The sequence below is a fragment of the Podarcis raffonei genome, chromosome 6, assembly GCF_027172205.1.
Source record: "Podarcis raffonei isolate rPodRaf1 chromosome 6, rPodRaf1.pri, whole genome shotgun sequence".
Taxonomy (NCBI): domain Eukaryota; kingdom Metazoa; phylum Chordata; class Lepidosauria; order Squamata; family Lacertidae; genus Podarcis; species Podarcis raffonei.
This window is the reverse complement of record NC_070607.1, coordinates 9,708,602-9,727,773: the sequence shown is the minus strand read 5'-3', so window position 1 is coordinate 9,727,773 and position 19,172 is coordinate 9,708,602. Positions and strand designations below refer to the sequence as shown.

The window sequence follows — 19,172 nt, the reverse complement described above, 5'->3', positions numbered from 1 at the left end:
TATCTTGACGTATCTTCTCATATTTTATTCTTGTCTTGTTATCAGAGATCTCTTCTGTCAGCAGTCTTTACTCCCCCTTTTTCCTTGAAGTATGTGCAATTTATCTCGTCCAAATTGTTTCTTTTGAAGATTCTTGCAACTAGTGGCGCAGATCAGGGACGGCGTCCAGGAGTGCCGGAAACCCACAGGAGGGCTTTGTGCCTAGTGCCCCCACCCCCACAAATTCGGGGGTGGTATAGGGCACAGCAGGCAAGGGCCGCCCCCCAATCCTGGGGGGGTTAAGGAGGCTAATTACCCCCATCATAGCCTCCAAATTACCTCGTGTGTGTCGGAGTGATGTTATTGTCAGCCATCTTCCGATGCGCCACCTAGTGGCCCCCCTCTGCTCTTTAAATTACTTTTGCCAGTTGGTATACCGCCTCGCGCGCTGCAGATGGCAGGATGTGGAAACAGAGAAGGAAAGAGCGAGGGTTGACTTGGTTGTCTGGAAGCACCCTTGGAGGTTTTGCGCGCAATAGCCAAGAGGAGGAGAGGAGCAAAGTTTCCCGAGGTCTCTCGCGCCATCGCGCAATTCTTCCTGGAGAGCTCTTCTCAACTCCCCTGCCTTCCCCTTCCCCAGAATCAGCTATAACGCAAAGGCGAGGCCAGAGGTAGACAGTGCGGTGCCCTCCCCCTCGGGTGCTGGACTCCAAGCACCAGCCAGCGTGGCCATCCCTGCTCCAAGGCCACACGAGAGGCAACAAGGCTCCTCCAGTCCCAACCTCGCTCCGGCACACATCCCTCTTTCGTATATTGGGCCAAACCTGCTGTTAAAACGCCCTCATTAGAGCGTGTTGGAGTCTATTGCTCTGCACACTTCACAGGTGAATACATCCCATTGCAATCAGTGGGAACTTACTTCTGAGTAAGCGTCTATATTGTTCAGGGGCGCCAGCTTGAACAAAATATAGGGTGGGGGCAGGTAAGCCCCGCCTCCCGTTATGGATCACACGACTTGGCCCACGCGCACCACTGGAATGGCTTTTATTGCGAGGGCCGAAGTGACCCTAGGAGTTGGATTCTGTGAGATTGTTGGTCAAGAACAATCAAAGCGGGAAATGATGGAGCAGGAGAGAGGATGGGAGCTGAAAAAGCAATGCATTTCAAGTCTCAGTCAGTCACTTATCGTGGCAAGCTGCGATGGCAGTGGGGGTGCAGTGGTTAAAGTGTGGGATTAGGCCCTGGGAGGCCACGGTTGGAATCCTCACTGGCCTTGGGCCAGTCAATGCCGCAGCCTAACCTACCTCACTGCTGGCCACATGACCCGGAAAAACTGCGGACAAACGTCAGCTCCCTCGGCCAGTAAAGGGAGATGAGCATCGCAACCCCAGAGTCGTTCCTGAGTGGACTTAACTGTCAGGGGTCCTTTACCTTTACGTACCTCACAGGTTTGTTGTGGGGATTAAATGAAGAGGGGGAGAACCATGTGTGCCACCTTGGTCATGGGCGTAGCCAGGGTTTTTGTTAGGGGGGCAGGCTTTTGTTGGGGCGGCAGAACCTTGTATTGATTTTGATGGACTTTGGAGGGCAGCTGCCCCCTTGGCTACGCCCATGCTCCTGGTGCAGAAAAGACAGGATATAAATGCAAGAAATAAACAACAACAACAACATAATGCTTTTATCACGCAATCATCATGATCATGAACTATTAGCATCTCTTTGTTGAGGTGTTTGGCGTTTCCAAAAGCGCACTTAGATTCCCTGCTGTTACTTGGAACGAAGGAAGCCCCATGGGAATGAATGGGACTTCCTTGTGAATCAACATTAAAGCGCCTGGCGCGCGCATCCACACGTGACTGCACCTCAAGGTAGAACTTGGTCGTATGCATGAGCCCTCCTAAAGGCTTGCGTGAGTTCCTGGACTGACGCGAAACCCGGTGGCGTCGACGTTCCTGCAGCAACTGCCCAACAACTTTGATTTAAAAGAGAGATAAAAAAGGAAAAAAATCTCAACCACTTTGGCTGCCCCCCACAACAAAATTCCTGGCTACGCCCATGGTGGCGTCTACGGGCATCATACCAACGTCGGGCAGCCTTGGTGCTTGCCAAAGCCCCGTTTTATCTGTTAAAAAGATATAGGGGTGTTAAACTTTTTTCCACGGTTGGTTTGAGGCGGAGTTTCTTGATTTTTCGGTGGGCTGCGGAGGTTGCCTGCTTTCTTTGTCTTTATGTGTGTGGGGGTGTTTTGCTTGCCTTGGGAAGGAAGGTCGGATTCTGATCACCCCCGGTTCCTGCGAAATGCGTATATTAGGGTGCCTAGGGCTGGGTCTCCCCAAAACCAGGAATCCCTGGTGCAGAGGTCTTCGCATACCGGTTCCTTCGCACGTGGATAGGGGTCGAAGCCAATGTAGCCTTAACTGGGCTGTGGGTCACAGTCACAGCGAAGCTAAGGCTCCCATTCGATGCATCCTGAAATCAGCGGCATTTACTCCTGAGTAAAGGTGCCTCGGGCGTAAAGCGCTTGGCGCAGCGAAGAACTCTTGCCTTTCCCGACGGCTCAGCGCCGCCCCACCCGGTCGCGTCGCCGGATCTAGAGGGAAGAACGGGTGAGAATCGTCCCAGGAGCGGCAGCAATAGCAGTAACAACAAAGCAAATATAGCGCTAACCCTGTTGAGCCAAAGTATGCGTTTTTCTAAACAATACGTCGCCTTGCGACGTCGGTCTCAGAAATACTTCGGCTTCTGCAAGTTGCAGATCGCCCTTGCCCTCCTCCCTCCGTCACTCCCTCATCTCAACTTGGGGCCTCTGTCGATCTTTTTGGCCGGCTAAGGACAACCCCTCCCCGCCCTGACGTGTGAACGCGTCTCCTCCAAGCGGCACGGGCTCCTGTCCTGCTCCAGCGCCGGGTTTGCCGGCTTGAGGTGAGGTGGGGGGCAGGGATGCGCCTCGCACCGGGGGGAGGAAACCTCCGTCCTCCGACTGCGGGGCTCGCCCAGCGGGGAGGGGGCAGAGCCCAGTCCGAGCCGAGCCGAGCCCACCTGCAGGAGACCCGCGCGCCTGGCCCGGCTTCCGCAAGCCGGGGATGGCACCGCGGCTACCTCGGGCCGAGCTCCGGGCCGCTGGGGACCGCCCGCCGCCCCTTGCTGGCGGCGCCCACCTCCCGCCTCGGAGCGCAGCGAAGGACGTGGCGCCCTTGTGAAGGCTGGGCGCAGGGGGCTTCCCAACCCGGGCTCCGACGGCAGCCTCGGCCCGCTGCAGCAGCCAGGTAAGCGCTTTCTGCCGCGTGCGCCCCGCGCGCACGGAGAAGCCAGGAGGCACCCGGAACCCGGCCCCTCTCCGCGGCTTGCCGGGTTGCGGGGTCCGCCAGTTCCCGCGGACGCCTTCGGGGCGTCCAGCAACCGCTAGAGGGAAGAAGCTGCGCGCGGCGGGAGGGAGCTGCAGGCCCCAGCTTACCGGGAGGCGTGGAGGGTGAGATCCCAAGCGCCCTGGCCCTGACTTTCCCCCCTCCGGCCCTTTTTAAAGCGGAGTCGCGGGCGCACCTGCCCACCCTGTCTCTGTGGGCCATGTTGGACGGCCTGAAAATGGAGGAGACTCTGCACGACGCGCTCGAGCCGCCTCCGCCGCAGCCGACCTCCCTCTCCTCGCTGCTGGGTGAGTGCCAAAGTTTCCCGCGCAACGCCGCCGAGGCAGCCCCTTCCCAAAGCGAGCTCTGCTTCCGTGCCGGATCCCTTCGGGTGCCGGAGTTGCTCCGCCTGCCTTTCTGTCCAGCGGGAGCTGCCCGTTTGATCCCGATCCCGAAGGAAGAAACGGAGGACAGGCGGCGCCTGCAGTCTCGCCAGCCCGGCGGGGTTCAAACGACCAGCTCTGGGGTGCGTCTTAGGTGGGAGGAAAAGAGGGCGGGGGGAGCGGTTTTCTCCGTAGTGGGAAGAAAAGAAGCGGCCCAAGTGCCTTCGCGAGGAAGGAGAGAGAGAAGGGACCCCTTGCAATCTTCACCATCACCCATAGAATTTAAGAACGAACCTGCCCAAATAGCAATATCTATGTCTTTATTAGTTTACTTACCCAAGCCCACAAACATAGAGAGATCTATGAGGGTAATAACTAGTACAGAAATCTTGTTCTGTACACGCTGCATGGAGCTGGAGCGGATAATCATCGCGCCAGGGCTAATAACGTTTCTTGGAAGGGAATAGCGGAGAACTTCTTTCCTCCGCTTCTGTGTGCCCGCACATTGCACGGCAGTTGTTCCTCTGCCGTCGTCGTCGGCGCATCTTCTCCGTCGGCTCACTCAGCAGCGCCGCGCAATGAAAGCCTCTTTGTCCTGGACGTTGCGCGTTTCAAGTTTCGAGGGTCGCGCAGTGGGCAGATGGAGAACATCGCGACCACAGGTGTCCCACCCGAGGACAAAAAGCAACTTTTGTCTCGACGAATCATCTCTAAATGGTAATATAACAGGACGCAAATTCTAGGCTGGAAAGATCGATTCTGTACCTAAGAAAACATGGATAAATTTTGAAATATTTCGCCCCTTCCAGGGAGCAAAATCGTGGTTCTGCCTTTGCCCTTCCAAATATACAGCCCCTGGTGCCCAATATTTTCCAGCCTGAAAGGGGCGGAAGGGGACTTCGGGGAGAAGCGCGCCTTTGAATCGTTTGTTCAAATGACCGAATCTCAGAAGTATATTTCACATTATATTTCGAAAGAGAAGCAGATATGAATAAGACACCTTATTTTAAAAGAATTTTTCGTTTAGAATTCGAGGCCTTTTTCGTTTTCGCTTCGCTTTGGCCCGGGGGCGGCAAACATTCGCTCAGCCTGAATCTTGCCTCCTTTCTTCAAGTGTAATAGGATTTTATTAGTCACAGCCTTAGAAAAAAGAAAATCAAACGAACAAAAAAGAAAACCACAGAGCCCCGTTTTTGTTGTCTAAAATCCAACTGCATTTTTTTAAAAAAATAAACTTTCTTTTCATAACGCCACGATGGCGGGCGGGATGCTTTGCATCTAAACCAAAGAGGGTTTCGACAGCGGCTCAGGATCCCGCGCCTTTGTTTTGAAAGGACATTAAAGATCAGCTCGCCCCTTGCTGAAAACAGACATCTTTAGGAAGAGAGAAATCCCCGTCGGGGTTAGCAAGGCACGCGATTAGTTTGGGAGATGTAGGGAAACGAGATAAAGCTTGTGGGTTGAGAGGGATCGGCGTTCGAAGGCGCCCGTCGCAAGTTCATTTGGGGCTGCGCAGATTCCCACCTCAAGGCCATAGCCTTGTTTTCTCGGACTGCCCTCAGGCCGGTGTTTACTTCCGAGCCACAGCCCGATCCTAACGCACGTTCTTAGCCGGGAGTCCCGTCGGGCTCCGTGGAACTAAGGCCGGGGCGCACGGGAGGTGGGGAGGAGGCGCGTCCTGGCGCGTCCGAGGAACCGCAAGCGCCTCCGCCCCATCGGAGAAAACGGGTTTGAGTCCCCGAATGGCGGCTGCCAAGGGCTGTCCCTTCCGCAGGCTGGAGTAGTTCGTTCGTGCGGAGCCTGTACAAGCGGCCTTCCGCAGCCGCCCCGCGCCTAGAGAGCCGCGCGCCTCGTTCTCCAGTCTGTAGCGCGCAGGGAAAGCGGGCGGCGGAGGGGCGGGCGCCACTTTTCAGCTCCCTTGCGCCGGGGGCAAGGAAATGGTGCTTGCCGCGAGGGGACGGCAGCGGGAGCAGGGGGCCTGCTTGGCCGTCGGGCTGAGGTGCGCCTTGGATGGCGAGGCTGAGGGGATGGGGCGATCCCGGGACGGCTCCTCACGGCCCTCGCGTTCCTTGCAGGGGGAGCCCCGGCGCGGGCGCGCTCGGTGTGCGAGGGCTGCGGCGGCATCATCGCAGAGAGGTTCCTGCTGCGCCTCAACGAGCGCCTGTGGCACGAGCGCTGCGTGCGCTGCGCCGTCTGCCAGGATCCCCTGCGAGGCACCTGCTTCTTCCGCGACCAGAAGCTCTACTGCCGCCTCGACTACGAGAAGTAAGTGCGCGCCGTCGGGGCGGGCAGCGGGGCCCCGCGCTCACCTTAACCCAAGACCCGCGAGCGGAAGGCGCGTCGGAGCCTGTTCCCACGAGCGAAGCGCAGCGAAGGCGCGGGGCTGCAGCCGAGGAAACCCGGGCGGCCAGTGGGGTCCAGGCGCCCAGACCCGCCCGGAGCGCTCGCATTTCCTCTCAAGGCTGCAGTCCTAGGAGACTTGGCGGGCCAAAGCAGCGGGAGGACTTGGATATGAATAGGGTCAGGCTGCCAGGAGACGCGGGATTGCAGTCTTAGACTCGAGGCACAGCTTGGTCTGCCAGTTGCAAAACCAGGAGTGTGATGAGGGATGGCCTGTGCCGGCATCCTGCGGGCCTCTTCGCGCTCCCGGTTGAACGCGGCGCATCTCGCTTTAGAGGGAAGGAAAAGGTTTCTCGTCGTGGCTGGAGTCCCTGCACCCCCCCCCCCAGTAAGGACCAACTTGGCAGTTGCAGATAGACAGGTGCCCACCCAACAACACCTCAGCAAATCTTCTCTAGGACAATGGGGCAAAACTCTCTGGAACTCACTGAAACTGAGTGGGGGGGATAACAGCTCCCCACCCCACGGTTTGAGTGAGTGCTGGTGAATGAATGCTGCCCTTTCATATTAAGGGCAGCTTGAGAATAAACAGGAGTCACAATTTGGCTCATGGCTTCACACTGCAGACATGTGATCTTGCTGCAAGTTATCCTCTGTATACAGCTTCTGTATCTAAGTGATACCCATGTCTTTTGTGAAGGAGAGTGCCCAGACTGAGGCAAGGGTGCAACTCTCAAAGGGAGGGATCAGCTAAAACGGTGCCTATATATATATATATATATATATATATATATATATATATAGCCGCATTCTTTCCTGTTTCCTTCAAAGCCCTACTGGGCGGATGGCCCCATTATGTTCCTCACTTCAGTGTTGAGCTGTCTCTCATTGCAACCCATAATAGAGCCCTGTTGGGTCATGTGGGTCCAGCATCCTGCTACATCCAAACTCCTCCAGGAAACCCACAAGCAGAGGATGGGGGCAACCATCCTCACACATTCCCCCCTCCCCAAGAACTGCCTCCAAAATGGATGTTCCAGTTACCTATAGTGATTTATTTATATAGCAGTTCTCTGTTAATCTGTCAAATTGCCTTCCACCTTAGCTAAGTGCTTTAAACAGAAAGCCCCTACCCACCCATCCATTAGTGGAGTTTTACAGGGTGGGACAAGGGAGGCACCCAGTTTCAAACTCTGCCAAGGCTGACTCCTGTCCTTCCAAGGCACATGGTTCTACGACGGATTTATCTGTGAGAAACAAAGCAGTTTTTCAGAATAGTGGGGGTTGTGTCAAAACTGGTATCATATTCTGTAGCCCTGAATTGGAAAGGGTTTGTGTTAGAATTTCCTTAACTGGTTTCATTCAGTGATTTGTGGAAGTGTTTTGCTCATATCATAGTGTTGAAACATCTGGCGTAACTGAATGCCCAGACACACCTACAAGAAACCTGGGTTTTCTCCCATGGCTTTACAGAGTTAATGTGGATTGGCAAGAATGGGTGGTATTCAACTAAGTTTTACTTGCTTAGGTGAACTTATTTCAATGGGTCTCCTCTGACTAAAACCATGTGCACAACGGTTGTAATAATAAGAGATTTAGGACTTCTCCAGATTACCTGTTTGCTGGGTATTCACCCTGATTTACTTGCACAAAGCTTACACTGGGGTTATATGATGTCTGCTATTTATTGAGCATAGATTCTTATTTGTTTGCAGGGAGGTTATATGACAGTGAGTATTCATCCTGATTTTTTTGGGGGAGGAATATGCATTTCCATCAAATTGCTGCTACCCCACACTTTTTAATGCACTCCCTTGCTACTTTCTTAACCACAAAATGCACTTTCTAAAAAAAGTGGACGTGTTGTGCCAGAGCACTTGAATCCACTTTAATTGCGCAACCTAAATTTTCTGGTATGCAGTTGAATCCCTCCTGCAAAATATTGACAGCCTGGAGGCAACCTGAGATTGTCCTTTTAAAGCACTTAAAGGTAAAGGACCCCTGACAGTTAAGTCCAGTTGCGAATGACTCTGAGGTTGAAGCGCTCATCTTGCTTTACTGGCCAAGGGAGCTGGCATTTGTCCGCAGGCAGTTTTTCTGGGTCATGTGGCCAGCATGGCTAAGCCGCTTCTGGTGAACCAGAGCAGTGCACGGAAACGCCGTTTACCTTCCCGCTGGAGCGGTACCTATTTATCTACTTGTACTTTGACGTGCGTTCGAACTGCTAGATTGGCAGGAGCTGGGACCAAGCAACGGGAGCTCACCCCGTCACGGGGATTTGAACCGCCGACCCTCCGATCAGCAAGCCAAGAGGCTCAGTGGTTTAGACTGAGGAGACAGTGGCGGTTTTGGTGATGCTGAGCAGATGCAATTGCAGGCAGCTGAATAAGAAGGAGCGGGTAGCACCAGTAATCCTTTGTGTTTCCATACTAAGAAAATGATAGTTGTTTTTTTAAAAAGGAGTAACAACCCATTTTAACCCAGAAGCCACTTTTGTGGCAGAATACTTTCTTTACAGAGAGAAAGTAATGTTTAGGAAGGCCTCTAAATCTTAGCCAGAGGGCTTGTCATTAAGCTCTGCGCCATACACTGAATTTAACCCTGGTATTGTCTCCCAAAAGAATCTGAGGGAAATGTAGGGATTGCTAACAGAAAATGTTCAGCACCTTGCCAAATTACAACCCTCAGCATTCTTTGCAGGAGGTCACTACCATTAAAGTGACATAAAACTGATATAAATATGTAATGTCGATTTGCATTTAATTGTAATGGAATTACAGCTATTAATAACATCTGTGTTGGCGTGAATTTTTTTTTTTAGTAAATATTTTGTTCCTGCTTTGGGGTTCTTCCCCTCTCCTGACATAGCGCAACCCAGCTTGTACCCCTTTTTTGTAGACTTATCCAAATGGTAGTTCTCCTGGTTAGATTAAGGGCTGGATTTGCAGTGGGCATGGTAGAGGGAGAACCTATCACTCATAATTTGTGGGTGCTTGCCTCCATTAAAGGCCTGCTGTTCTGTGTGAGTTTATGTCCATTGCTATTTCGCATAGGAAAGCTTGGTGCCTACAATACTCTTATGTTGTGTTTGCTGCAATGGAGTAACATGACTACCCCTTTGGAAGTATTAGAATGGACGAACGTTTTGTGAATACCTGGTTGTTGTTGTTGTTCAAAATAGCATTTGTCAATATCTTTGCTGTGTGTGCAGCAAGAGATTTAGTTCCATTTGGCTTGCGAATGAGCTCCGTGTAGCTGGGAAATTGGCATGTTCTTGGGTCAGAGTTATACTGTTACTCGTTCTGTTCTCTCTCGACCTGAGTTCCTTTGCAGAGCCAGATTGCAAAGAGACCTTGAGCAGGTGCTGGGAAATGTAGACAGTGAATTGAGAGTGCAGGGAAAGTTCACTCATTTGAGGGGCCACTGCAACAGACAGTTGTTGCTCAAGGACATTCTCTGCCTGTGAGGCATGGCCTTCAAATGTCACATGGCAGGTATATATGTTTGCAAGTGATAATTAAAGCATAATGCTTGTGAGAAAAAAGAAAGGCAGTGTGCCTTCTGTATGAACCAAATAATTAGACAAAAGGGTAATGTTGTTAAGATGTACTATTGCACCTTTTGCCTGTTTCCCATTGTCTGAAATTTTCACTTTTCCCCATTGATTGCAGGATCAACTTTCTGTGCTGTATGATAAAAAAGAATAATTTTCTCTTCTCCTGCTTCTGGCTAAACTCTCACTATTTGTTTATTTTGAGTTATGGTGACTAGCTTCAGAACAAACCTATAATAATAATAAATAATAATTTTATTATTTGCACCTCACCCATCTGACTGGGTCGCCCCGGCAACTCTGGGAGGCTTCCAGCATAAAAAAATAAATTAAAAAAACCCCTAACTTATCTCATATCTGTAATTATACCACTATGATTACTTCCATCAACTGGCCTGGGACATTTTGGTATCTGATACAGAAAATCTAGATGGCCCTTTTGCTTCCACTAACTGGCATGCTGGGGAACGATCTACAAACAGAAAGTTTTCCTGTGGAAACTTCATTGAAATGAGCAATGGCTCTGCGAAAGCGCTGCCATGTCTACAGGGCTTGTGCAAAAACAATCAATCAATCAATCAAACAAACAAACAAACAAAGAAACAAATGACAGCTTCCTAGTGGTGAGTCAGATCTGTCTCTTCCATTCTGCCACTCTCAAAGGTGCCCCAAATCTGCTAGCTGAGGTGTCTGCCTCAGCAGGGCTGTAGGAAAGGGTGGGGGGGGGCGGGCTGCCCCAAGTGCCATCATGGAGAGGGGTGACAAATTATCAAGGAACAATTACTAAAAAACTAAAAAATTACATTAAAAACTTTTTTAAAAAAAAATGCCTGCTCCAAAGGTCTTATCTTACTACACCAGGGATTATATAGCTACATGTGAAATTTCATGCATATCAGTTAATATCTTGACCCTCCTCCACGAAAATAGCTGTTTACTTGGCCGTTTTCCTATGTCGTGAAGGCTGAAATTTCAACAAAGCACGTGCCTTTGCTAGACTCTTTTCGGACACCTGCTGAAAGCATCCTTCTTTAGGCAAACATACCTAGATGCTTAGGAAGTTGAAGTAATTTTAATCTTAACGTTTTAGCTTTTGTATGTTTTAAAGTAGGATTGTTCATTTTTCTTGATTTTACTGCTGTGGTATTTTTTGTTTTGTTTTGGTAAACCGCTTTGCAGGTTTTTAAAAATAAATTTTGTTAAATAAATAAACGATAAATATAAATAAAATAACACAAGCCAAAACACAATCCATCCTGTAGATTTAAGTATCTGTCCATAGTCAACTACTCTTGTTATCAGTGGCTCAGAATCCACATTCCTTTGTAAGAAAATATGAAATAACGTAAAACCATTTTTGCAGGCAAAAAATAAAAATAAAAAATCAATTGGGGGGGGTGACAAGAAATTTCACACACCGGGTACCACCTGACCTTCCTACACCTCTGTGCCTCAGATAATCTTATTGTGTGGTAGAACTGCCTCTGATTCCCAAAACCTTATAGTTTTCCAGTTGCAGGGTTTATGCTGTGCTCCCTATACCCACACTGCCCCATGATATATTGTTAATTATATGCCATTGGTTATTAGAGTGAAGGAAAGAGTATTCCTCTTTTCTTTCTTTATGTCTTCTTTTACTCATATATATATATATTTACAGTAAGATATAACCTAGCCCTCAAGCAATTGGAAAAACGTTCTGTTCCTACGCGTTCAGCGGGACGTGAGAATTAAACAGGTTGACGATTGTGACTGTGAAGCTGTTTTGGGACCACTCTTCTCGGATTGTTCTTTCAAGGCAGCCCTGTTCAGGGAAGTTTTTAATGTGTGACATTTTAATGTATTTTTAATCTTTGTTGGTAGCTGCCCAGACTGGCTGGGGAGACCCAGCCAGATGGGCAGGGTACAAATAAATTATTATTATTATTATTATTATTATTATTATTATTATTATTATTATTATTATTTGCCCGTTTAACCACCCATTAAGCAAAGGGGTGTGTGGGATGTGATAAGAATGGAAATGGGAACTACTTTACAAAAATGCAAGCAAGTTTATCCAGGGTGAAACCAGATTGATATTCTGCTGGCTTATTGACTCTCTTAACAGTGGCAGGATTCGACTTGGCGTCTTCTAAAGTTTGAACCACTTTTCTGCTTTCCCAGCAGCATTGCAAACAGATTAGATTTAACTGCTGTTGTGAATGTTCTGTTTGTTGTAATTACTGTTTTATTTTACATGGTCAGGGCTGAAACAGCAAAGGCTGGCTGAGGAGCAGGAGACTGCAGCCTGGTGTCTTCTTTAGATAGGAAAAATGAAAATTAAGTTCTGTTGGTGGGGATTAAGATCGCGCGTCGTTTGAGTCGCAGAGGCAGCCCAATGGTCTTTGATTTCTGTCGCCTTTGGTTTCTTTGCTAATGACTCAGCTGTATAGTTTAGATAACTAGTTCATAGCAACTTTCGGATTTTAGTTTTGGTTCCTTCCACGAGACAGATTTGGTTACAGTGGTTTAGACGATATGGGACATAAACAGTGCAAAGGTAATAGAAGACAGCATATTCATTTGCACAAGAGTTAGATAAAGGCTACATGCCAGATTGAACGAAGCAGTTGAGCTGAAATTAATTACACAGGCCACAGAATCAAATATTAAAGCAACTAATGTAGGGATGCTCAAAATATTGGTTCTTGCCAAATTCCACTTTGAGCTGGCCTCCTGGTTTGAAACATAGGTATCCTTCAGATTTCAAACTTCTCCATATTGTGCAATGCAGTTCTTCACTCAGAAAGCTGCTTGGATTGCGGGCATAACAGGGTTTGGTTTACTGCCCTCCTTGAAAAAAACACCTCATATACTAAAAGTATCTAAAGGGCAGAGCTCAAATGACCTATACTGAATGATTTTATTTCTCATATATCGAGGCACATGGTCACACCGGTATATGCAAATGTCTGGCTTATTTAAGACTATATAGAACCTTTTTTCTCAATAAAGGCAGGGCGTACTTTTATTTTTATATATCTGTATCATTTGTAAAGGGAATCTTTGCTATTATCCCTTTGCAACTGTGCTGTATCTTTGTATTTTTGTCACTTCATGATTTGAATTTCAGATTTTTTTTTTGGTTTACTTTCTTTTAGTAATGTTTTTACTTTCCCCCCTAACAAATCAATAAAATGTTAACTTTTTAAAAAGCTGCTTTTAAAAATGTATATTTTAAGATAAAGTGCCTTTAAAAATGCAGACAGAGAGAAATTACACGGCAAATTTAGGGCAATATAGGTTGAAAAGTTTGTGTTTAAATGGCATTTAAACTGATTTCTTTTTTTAAAAAAAACAGAAAACCTTGCAGATTAATGCAAAAAGAGAATGAAATGGGCTTAGCCATGAAAACACGCAAGAGTAACACAGACCTGAAATAAACAATGCTAAGCATTAACTAATAAATAAATACAAATTCTGCTGAAGTTAAGCTTTTATTTTTTTTAAAGTCCCACCAATTTCAATGCAGCATATTAAAAGGCATGTTTGGCACGCCCATTGAAATCGATGTTATTTGAAAGTCCTCAGCTTTGGCTGGATCATGTTTCATAGTACAGTACATTGTTTGTTGCTTTCATTTTATGGATCAATGGTATCGTTAGATAGTAAAATTCATGTTAAATTTCTGTTTTAGGGGTTGTTTTTAAAAGTCTTAAAGGATTAATCCGTTTTGCATTACTTTCTATGGGAAAACGTGCCTTGGTTTTGGAATGCTTTGGTTTTGGAACGGACTTCCAGAATGGATAAAGTTTGAGAACAAAGGTAAAAAGGTAAAGGTAAAGGGGTCCCTGACCATTAGGTCCAGTCGTGACCGACTCTGGGGTTGCGGAGCTCATCTCACTTTATTGGCCAAGGGAGCCGGAGTACAGCTTCCGGGTCATGTGGCCAGCATGACTAAGCCGCTTCTGGCGAACCAGAGCAGTGCACGGAAACGCCGTTTACCTTCCCGCCAGAGCAGTACCTATTTATCTACTTGCATTTAACTTGCTTTCAAACTGCTAGGTAGGCAGGAGCTGGGACTGAACAAGGGAAACTCACCCCGTCGCGGGGAGTCGAACTGCCGACCTTCTGATCGGCAAGCCCTAGGTTTAGACCACTGCACCACCCGCATCCCCATATTAGTATAAAAGGTAAAGGGACCCCTGACCATTAGGTCCAGTCATGACCGACTCTGGGGTTGCGGAGCTCATCTCGCTTTATTGGCCAGGGGAGCCGGAGTACAGCTTCCGGGTCATGGGCCAGCATGACTAAGCCGCTTCTGGCGAACCAGAGCAGTGCACGGAAATGCCGTTTACCTTCCTGCCGGAGCAGTACCTATTGATCTACTTGCACTTTGACGTGCTTTTGAACTGCTGGGTTGGTAGGAGCTGGGACCGAGCAATGGGAGCTCACCCCGTCACGGGGATTCGAACTGCCAACCTTCTGATCGGCAAGTCCTGGGCTCTGTAGTTTAACTCACAGTGCCACCCGCATCCCTGAGAACCAAGGTACCACTGTATATAAAATAAAAAAAATAGACTGCTATGAACCCTTTGGGTGATCACTTTGATGGGGAGCTGCCACTTTGTTAATGGCGGCCAACATTGAGCTCTTGAAACAGCTGCCTCTTTGCCTGTCGTTGGACTGGCACTGTCTGCAGTTCTTGCACCAAATACTTTGGAGCTGCTCTACTGTTGAGTTCAGCTGGCTAACTGCCAAAGAAGTGGTTTGGGAAATGTAATATGTTGTTTCATGATAAACGAATGATTCCATTGCAGTGCAGTGTGCCTTTGCCAACATTGTTCGATCAAACCCTCCACTGGCAACGCTTACGTTTTGCAGCAGAAGGAACGAAGATGGAACAGGGCTGTGTTTCATCGCGGTCGGTTTTTGTGTGAGCGGGAATGAAGTTTGGGTACCAACTTGGAGATAAAAATGACAGCTGTGACTGCTTTTCCGAGAACTGCTTTTACAAAACCGCAATCACAATCATTTACTCAGGCTTCCATTTTACTGGGGGGGGGGAATAAAATAAAAACCACATTTGTAAGTTTTAGTCACTTGTAGCTAAGGTTCCAGATGATTTGAAGCATGCTGTCCCAGAGCCCTTGTGAAGGTAGAGAGCAGGATCTTGAGTTCCGGTTTAGTCAATTGTTGGTTCAGTTCTGAATGCTCTTTGGATCATAGCTGTCAACTTACAGAACTTACAGATTTGAAAATAAGGGACCAGCAGCATCAAAAATAAGGGATCAGCAGCCAAAATAAGGGATTTTAGTCAACCAGCAGCCAAACGAAGCCTCAAGCGGTGGTTCCCACAGCACAGCAACCCGGCAAAGGGGATGCAGCAAGGAAAACCACCGTCACCTCTCCGCTGGAAAGCGCTGAGCAAAGGCGAGTCCCCAGGCAACGCGGCCGATTTGATCAGCACAAAGCATGCAAGCTCCACCCCGCAGTCGTTCTTAGACTCCTTATTGGGTGAGCAACACAGCCAAGCAACACAGTTGGAGCCTCCCTCCTCCCTGGCCGGCAGGGAGGGAGGGAGAGGAGCTGCTTCCTTTGAAACCCGGGAAATTTAAGGGACATCATTAATAAGGGACAGCAGTGGGACACAGCGCTGGGATAAGGGACTGTCCCGCCAAATAAGGGACGTTTGACAGCTATGCTTTGGATGAATGATTGACCAAGATTTTTTTTTAACTCAGTGCCTGCGCAGAATACAATGAATTAAAACAGAACAAGTAAAGCAGAAGATTGAAGGCATCCATATCCCGACACCATTCTTTCACTGAAGGACACTGCATCTTCTTTCTGGCTTTCATCTAATAAACCAAGGATGTGAGCAGTTCATCACAAACCCAAACTGAAAAGCACCTCACAAAACCGCAAGGACTTCATACAAACACACACACACCCATAAACTTCACGCCAACACATGGGAACACTTCGCACAAGCTCACGAATACAAAAGCACACACCCAAAGGATTCACAAGTAAACAAGAACTCATAATCAGGGCTATTTTTCCTAGGAATAGAGGTACTGGAACTCACCATGAACGCCTCCCTTGTTCTCGTAGAGTGGCAATGGCGCCCACTTGAGAGGTGCCGGAACTGAGTTCTGGAGAGTTCTAGCCGAAAAAAAGCCCTGCACCTCATACTCATACAAATGCACAAGCCCTCACAGATTCATACATCCAGGACCTTTTTCCAACCTTTCATTCAATCATTCCTATCTATATCAAGATTTGTTGAGAAATAAATGAAATATACCGTATTTTTCTGTCTGCAAGATGCCCCCATGTATAAGACGCACCCCTTGCTCGCGGCAACAACCAATCGCCTGTCCACCCTTGGCAGTATCCGTGTATAAGATGCCCCCTGATATTTGACCTTATTTTTTAGGGGAAAAACCTAGTCTTATAAATGGAAAAATACGGTATTTCACGTATGCAATTACAGCAGCTAGAATGCTCGTGGCGAGAAACTGGAAATGTGAAACAACACCAAGAATAAGAGAGTGGCAGACACTTACGATAGAGTATTTGCAACTAGCAAAACTGATGGGAAGAGTTAGAGGAGCTTTAAATCAGAAAGTATATGGAGAATGGAGAATATTTAAGAAATATTTAAGACTATACTGTACAAATAACACCATACTAGCAGAACTTGAATGATACCTGTAAGTAAAAAAAGTAATAAATATTTTGTTGGATTATATGGAAAAAAATATGATATAACGTAAAGCTGTGCGAGAAAACAATGACAGTATAAACAGTATAATGAGAACAACTGGAAGTTTTATATCCATTTTTTTTATTTGATTGTTATTTGAGAAGTTGCAGTTTCTTTTTGTATATAGTTTTTTCTTTTCTCTCTTTATCTTGACTCTTCTTTCTTTCCTTTTTCTTCTTAGTTTCTGCTGTAAATGATATTTTATGTCTGTATTTTAAACCAATAAAGATTATTTAAAAAGAAAAAAAGAAAAATACGGTATTTCGGCTCTTTGCCTTTCCTAGGAACCTACTGTATTTTTCGCTCTATAAGACGCACCAGACCACAGGATGCACCTAGTTTTTGGAGGAGGAAAACAAGAAAAAAATATTCTGAATCTCAGAAGCCAGAACAGCAAGAGGGATCGCTGTGCAGTGAAAGCAGCAATCCCTCTTGCTGTTCTGGCTTCTGGGATAGCTGCGCAGCCTGCATTCGCTCCATAAGACGCACACACATTTCCCCTTACTTTTTAGGAGGGAAAAAGTGTGTCATATAGAGCAAAAAATACGGTACATGTTTAAGGCTAGGAATAGATATAGGTTACCCACCTCTTTCTAACCACTGCAGTAAGGGGCTCAGTGAAGTTCTGTCCCTCAAGGCCCTCCAAAAATCTGGATGGAGTTAAAGGTAAAGGCACCCCTGACCATTAGGTCCAGTCGTGGCCGACTCTGGGGTTGCGGTGCTCATTTCGCTTTATTGGCTGAGGGAGCCGGCATACAGCTTCCAGGTCATGTGGCCAGCATGACCAAGCCACTTCTGGTGAACCACAGCAGCGCACAGAAACGCCGTTTACCTTCCCGCTGGAGCGGTACCTATTTATCTACTTGTACTTCGTGCTTTGGCAGGAGCAGGGACCGAACAATGGGAGCTTACCCTGTCGCAGGGATTCGAACCACCGACCTTCTGATCAGCAAGCCCAAGGCTCTGTGGTTTAACTCACAGTGCCACCCGCGTCCCTTCTGGATGGAGTTACAGGCTTCTAAATCATTTGGTTGAAGGGCATATGGAACACGGGCTGCTCTCACCCAGTTTAAGAACTCTATTTTAGAAAGAGCAAAGAATAGCCCTGGATTCCCGCCATTCACTTCATCCCTGATTATATTTGTGTCTAGCAATTATCATTGTATAGGAAGGAGCAGAGATGATGGATATTTGGCAGCCTCAGTGTTTGGCTTAGTCCCATGGATGAGGCAGACAGGCCAAGCAAACACCTCAGCTGTGTCCCATGTTGACAGGCATAGGACTCAGCTAGGACTTAAGCTGAGAGTGGTTTTGGATGGTATAGTTGTGACGTACTAAACTACAGCTAGGTTGTGTGTGTGTGTGGGGATCAATAGGTTCTTTCATCCCCTTTTTTCTTTTGAAGAGTGTTGAAGAAGTTACAACAAGCTGCCTATTTATCCCAGTACAGTAGAACCTCGGTTTTCGAACATAATCCGTTCCAGAAGATCGTTCGACTTCCAAAATGTTTGGAAACTGAAGCAGGCATTTCTGGAAACATTTACGTCCAGAAAACTCAATACAGAAGTCGCGTGGCATGTGTTTGAAAACCAAAGCAATTACTTCCGGGTTTTCTGTGTTCGAAAGCCGAAACTTTCGACTTCTGAGATGTTCGAAAACCGAGTTTCCACTGTACAGTCATACCTCGGGTTGAAGTAGCTTCAAGTTAAGTATTTTCGGGTTGCGCTCTGCGGTGACTCGGAAGTAACGGAGCGCGTTACTTCCGGGTTTTGTGGCTTGCGTGTGCAGATGCTCAAAATGATGTCATGCGCATGCACAGACGCGTCTTACGTTTACTTCAGGATGCGAACGGGGCTCTGGAACGGATCCCGTTCATATCCAGAGGTACCACTGTATCACCTCAGGTCAAACAGCTTTTGCAGCGGCCCCCCTATCCCTGTTTAACCAGAGACAAAAGGAAGGAGTTTATGCACCACAGGTGATGATGACTCAATCATACCACCTACAGCTCTCTGAAGGATAATTGTCTGTTGCTTCTCGTATTGCTGAGTTCTACAGAAAAGTCCAGTGGCATCTGGACCAACAACAGGACTGCTAGGAGGTTATGGGGGCAACACCAGGTTCTGATCATCTCCCCATCCACCTCCTTTGCAAATGTATGGTGGGCCCATGATGTACTGCCACTCACACAAGCATCTGCACCCCATTATTAATGCCTCAGTTGTGGTGGCAGTTGGGCATTCTAGCCGCCTGGAGTAGCTATTACTTATAAAACAAGAAGGGAAATAATTTTTAAAAGGCAGCCCATGGAAGAGGCCTAACACCCACCCGCCAGTGTGTGGAACTGAGGGACAAGGATGTTCTGATGTACATTATATTCCAGGAGAGGCAGATCAGGTGAATTCATACCTGAATACGAACTGAACAAATTCCTCATGCGTTTCTAGGTGACTCTTGAGATCTTTTTGTGCCAGACACAGATGATCCAGTTTTAGGAATTCAGCAAAAATCCTCCTCCCATTTTAAGATTGTTATAGACTGAAAACGAAGGTTTTCATCACGCCAAGAAAGAGTTTCTTTTTTCTCTGCTCCCTTCCTTTTTGCTCTTTGGTTTGTTTAATCTCCTCCCTTGAAGAAGGGATGTGGTGAACTGAGAGCTTACTCACCACTTTGTGAATTTTAGTTGCTCAGAAAAACTTCTATTATAATATTACATGGTGATATTAAGTCATATCATATGGGTAGCGTTACAAAATCATGCTACAGCCAGTTGATGTTTTGAATATATGCCACGGTTCCTTCTCCCACTCTCTCTGTTT

The 19,172-nt window shown here is 47.5% G+C and overlaps 1 protein-coding gene across 2 annotated transcripts in view; it reads left to right on the top strand.

Annotated features, from left to right (window-relative positions):
- The first annotated feature begins 2,679 nt into the window (after positions 1–2,679).
- Positions 2,680–19,172, top strand: part of LMX1A (LIM homeobox transcription factor 1 alpha) — a 71,767-nt gene continuing 55,274 nt past the window's right edge. The window contains exons 1-3 of one of the 2 annotated variants that reach the window (XM_053391374.1): positions 2,680–2,901; positions 3,503–3,631; positions 5,782–5,971. In XM_053391374.1, coding sequence (XP_053247349.1) covers positions 3,544–3,631; positions 5,782–5,971 — 278 coding nt within the window. In that variant the 5' untranslated portion in view covers positions 2,680–2,901; positions 3,503–3,543. Of the gene's footprint in view, positions 2,902–2,997; positions 3,246–3,502; positions 3,632–5,781; positions 5,972–19,172 lie in introns of those variants that run through there. The other variant, XM_053391373.1, reaches the window with a different exon arrangement.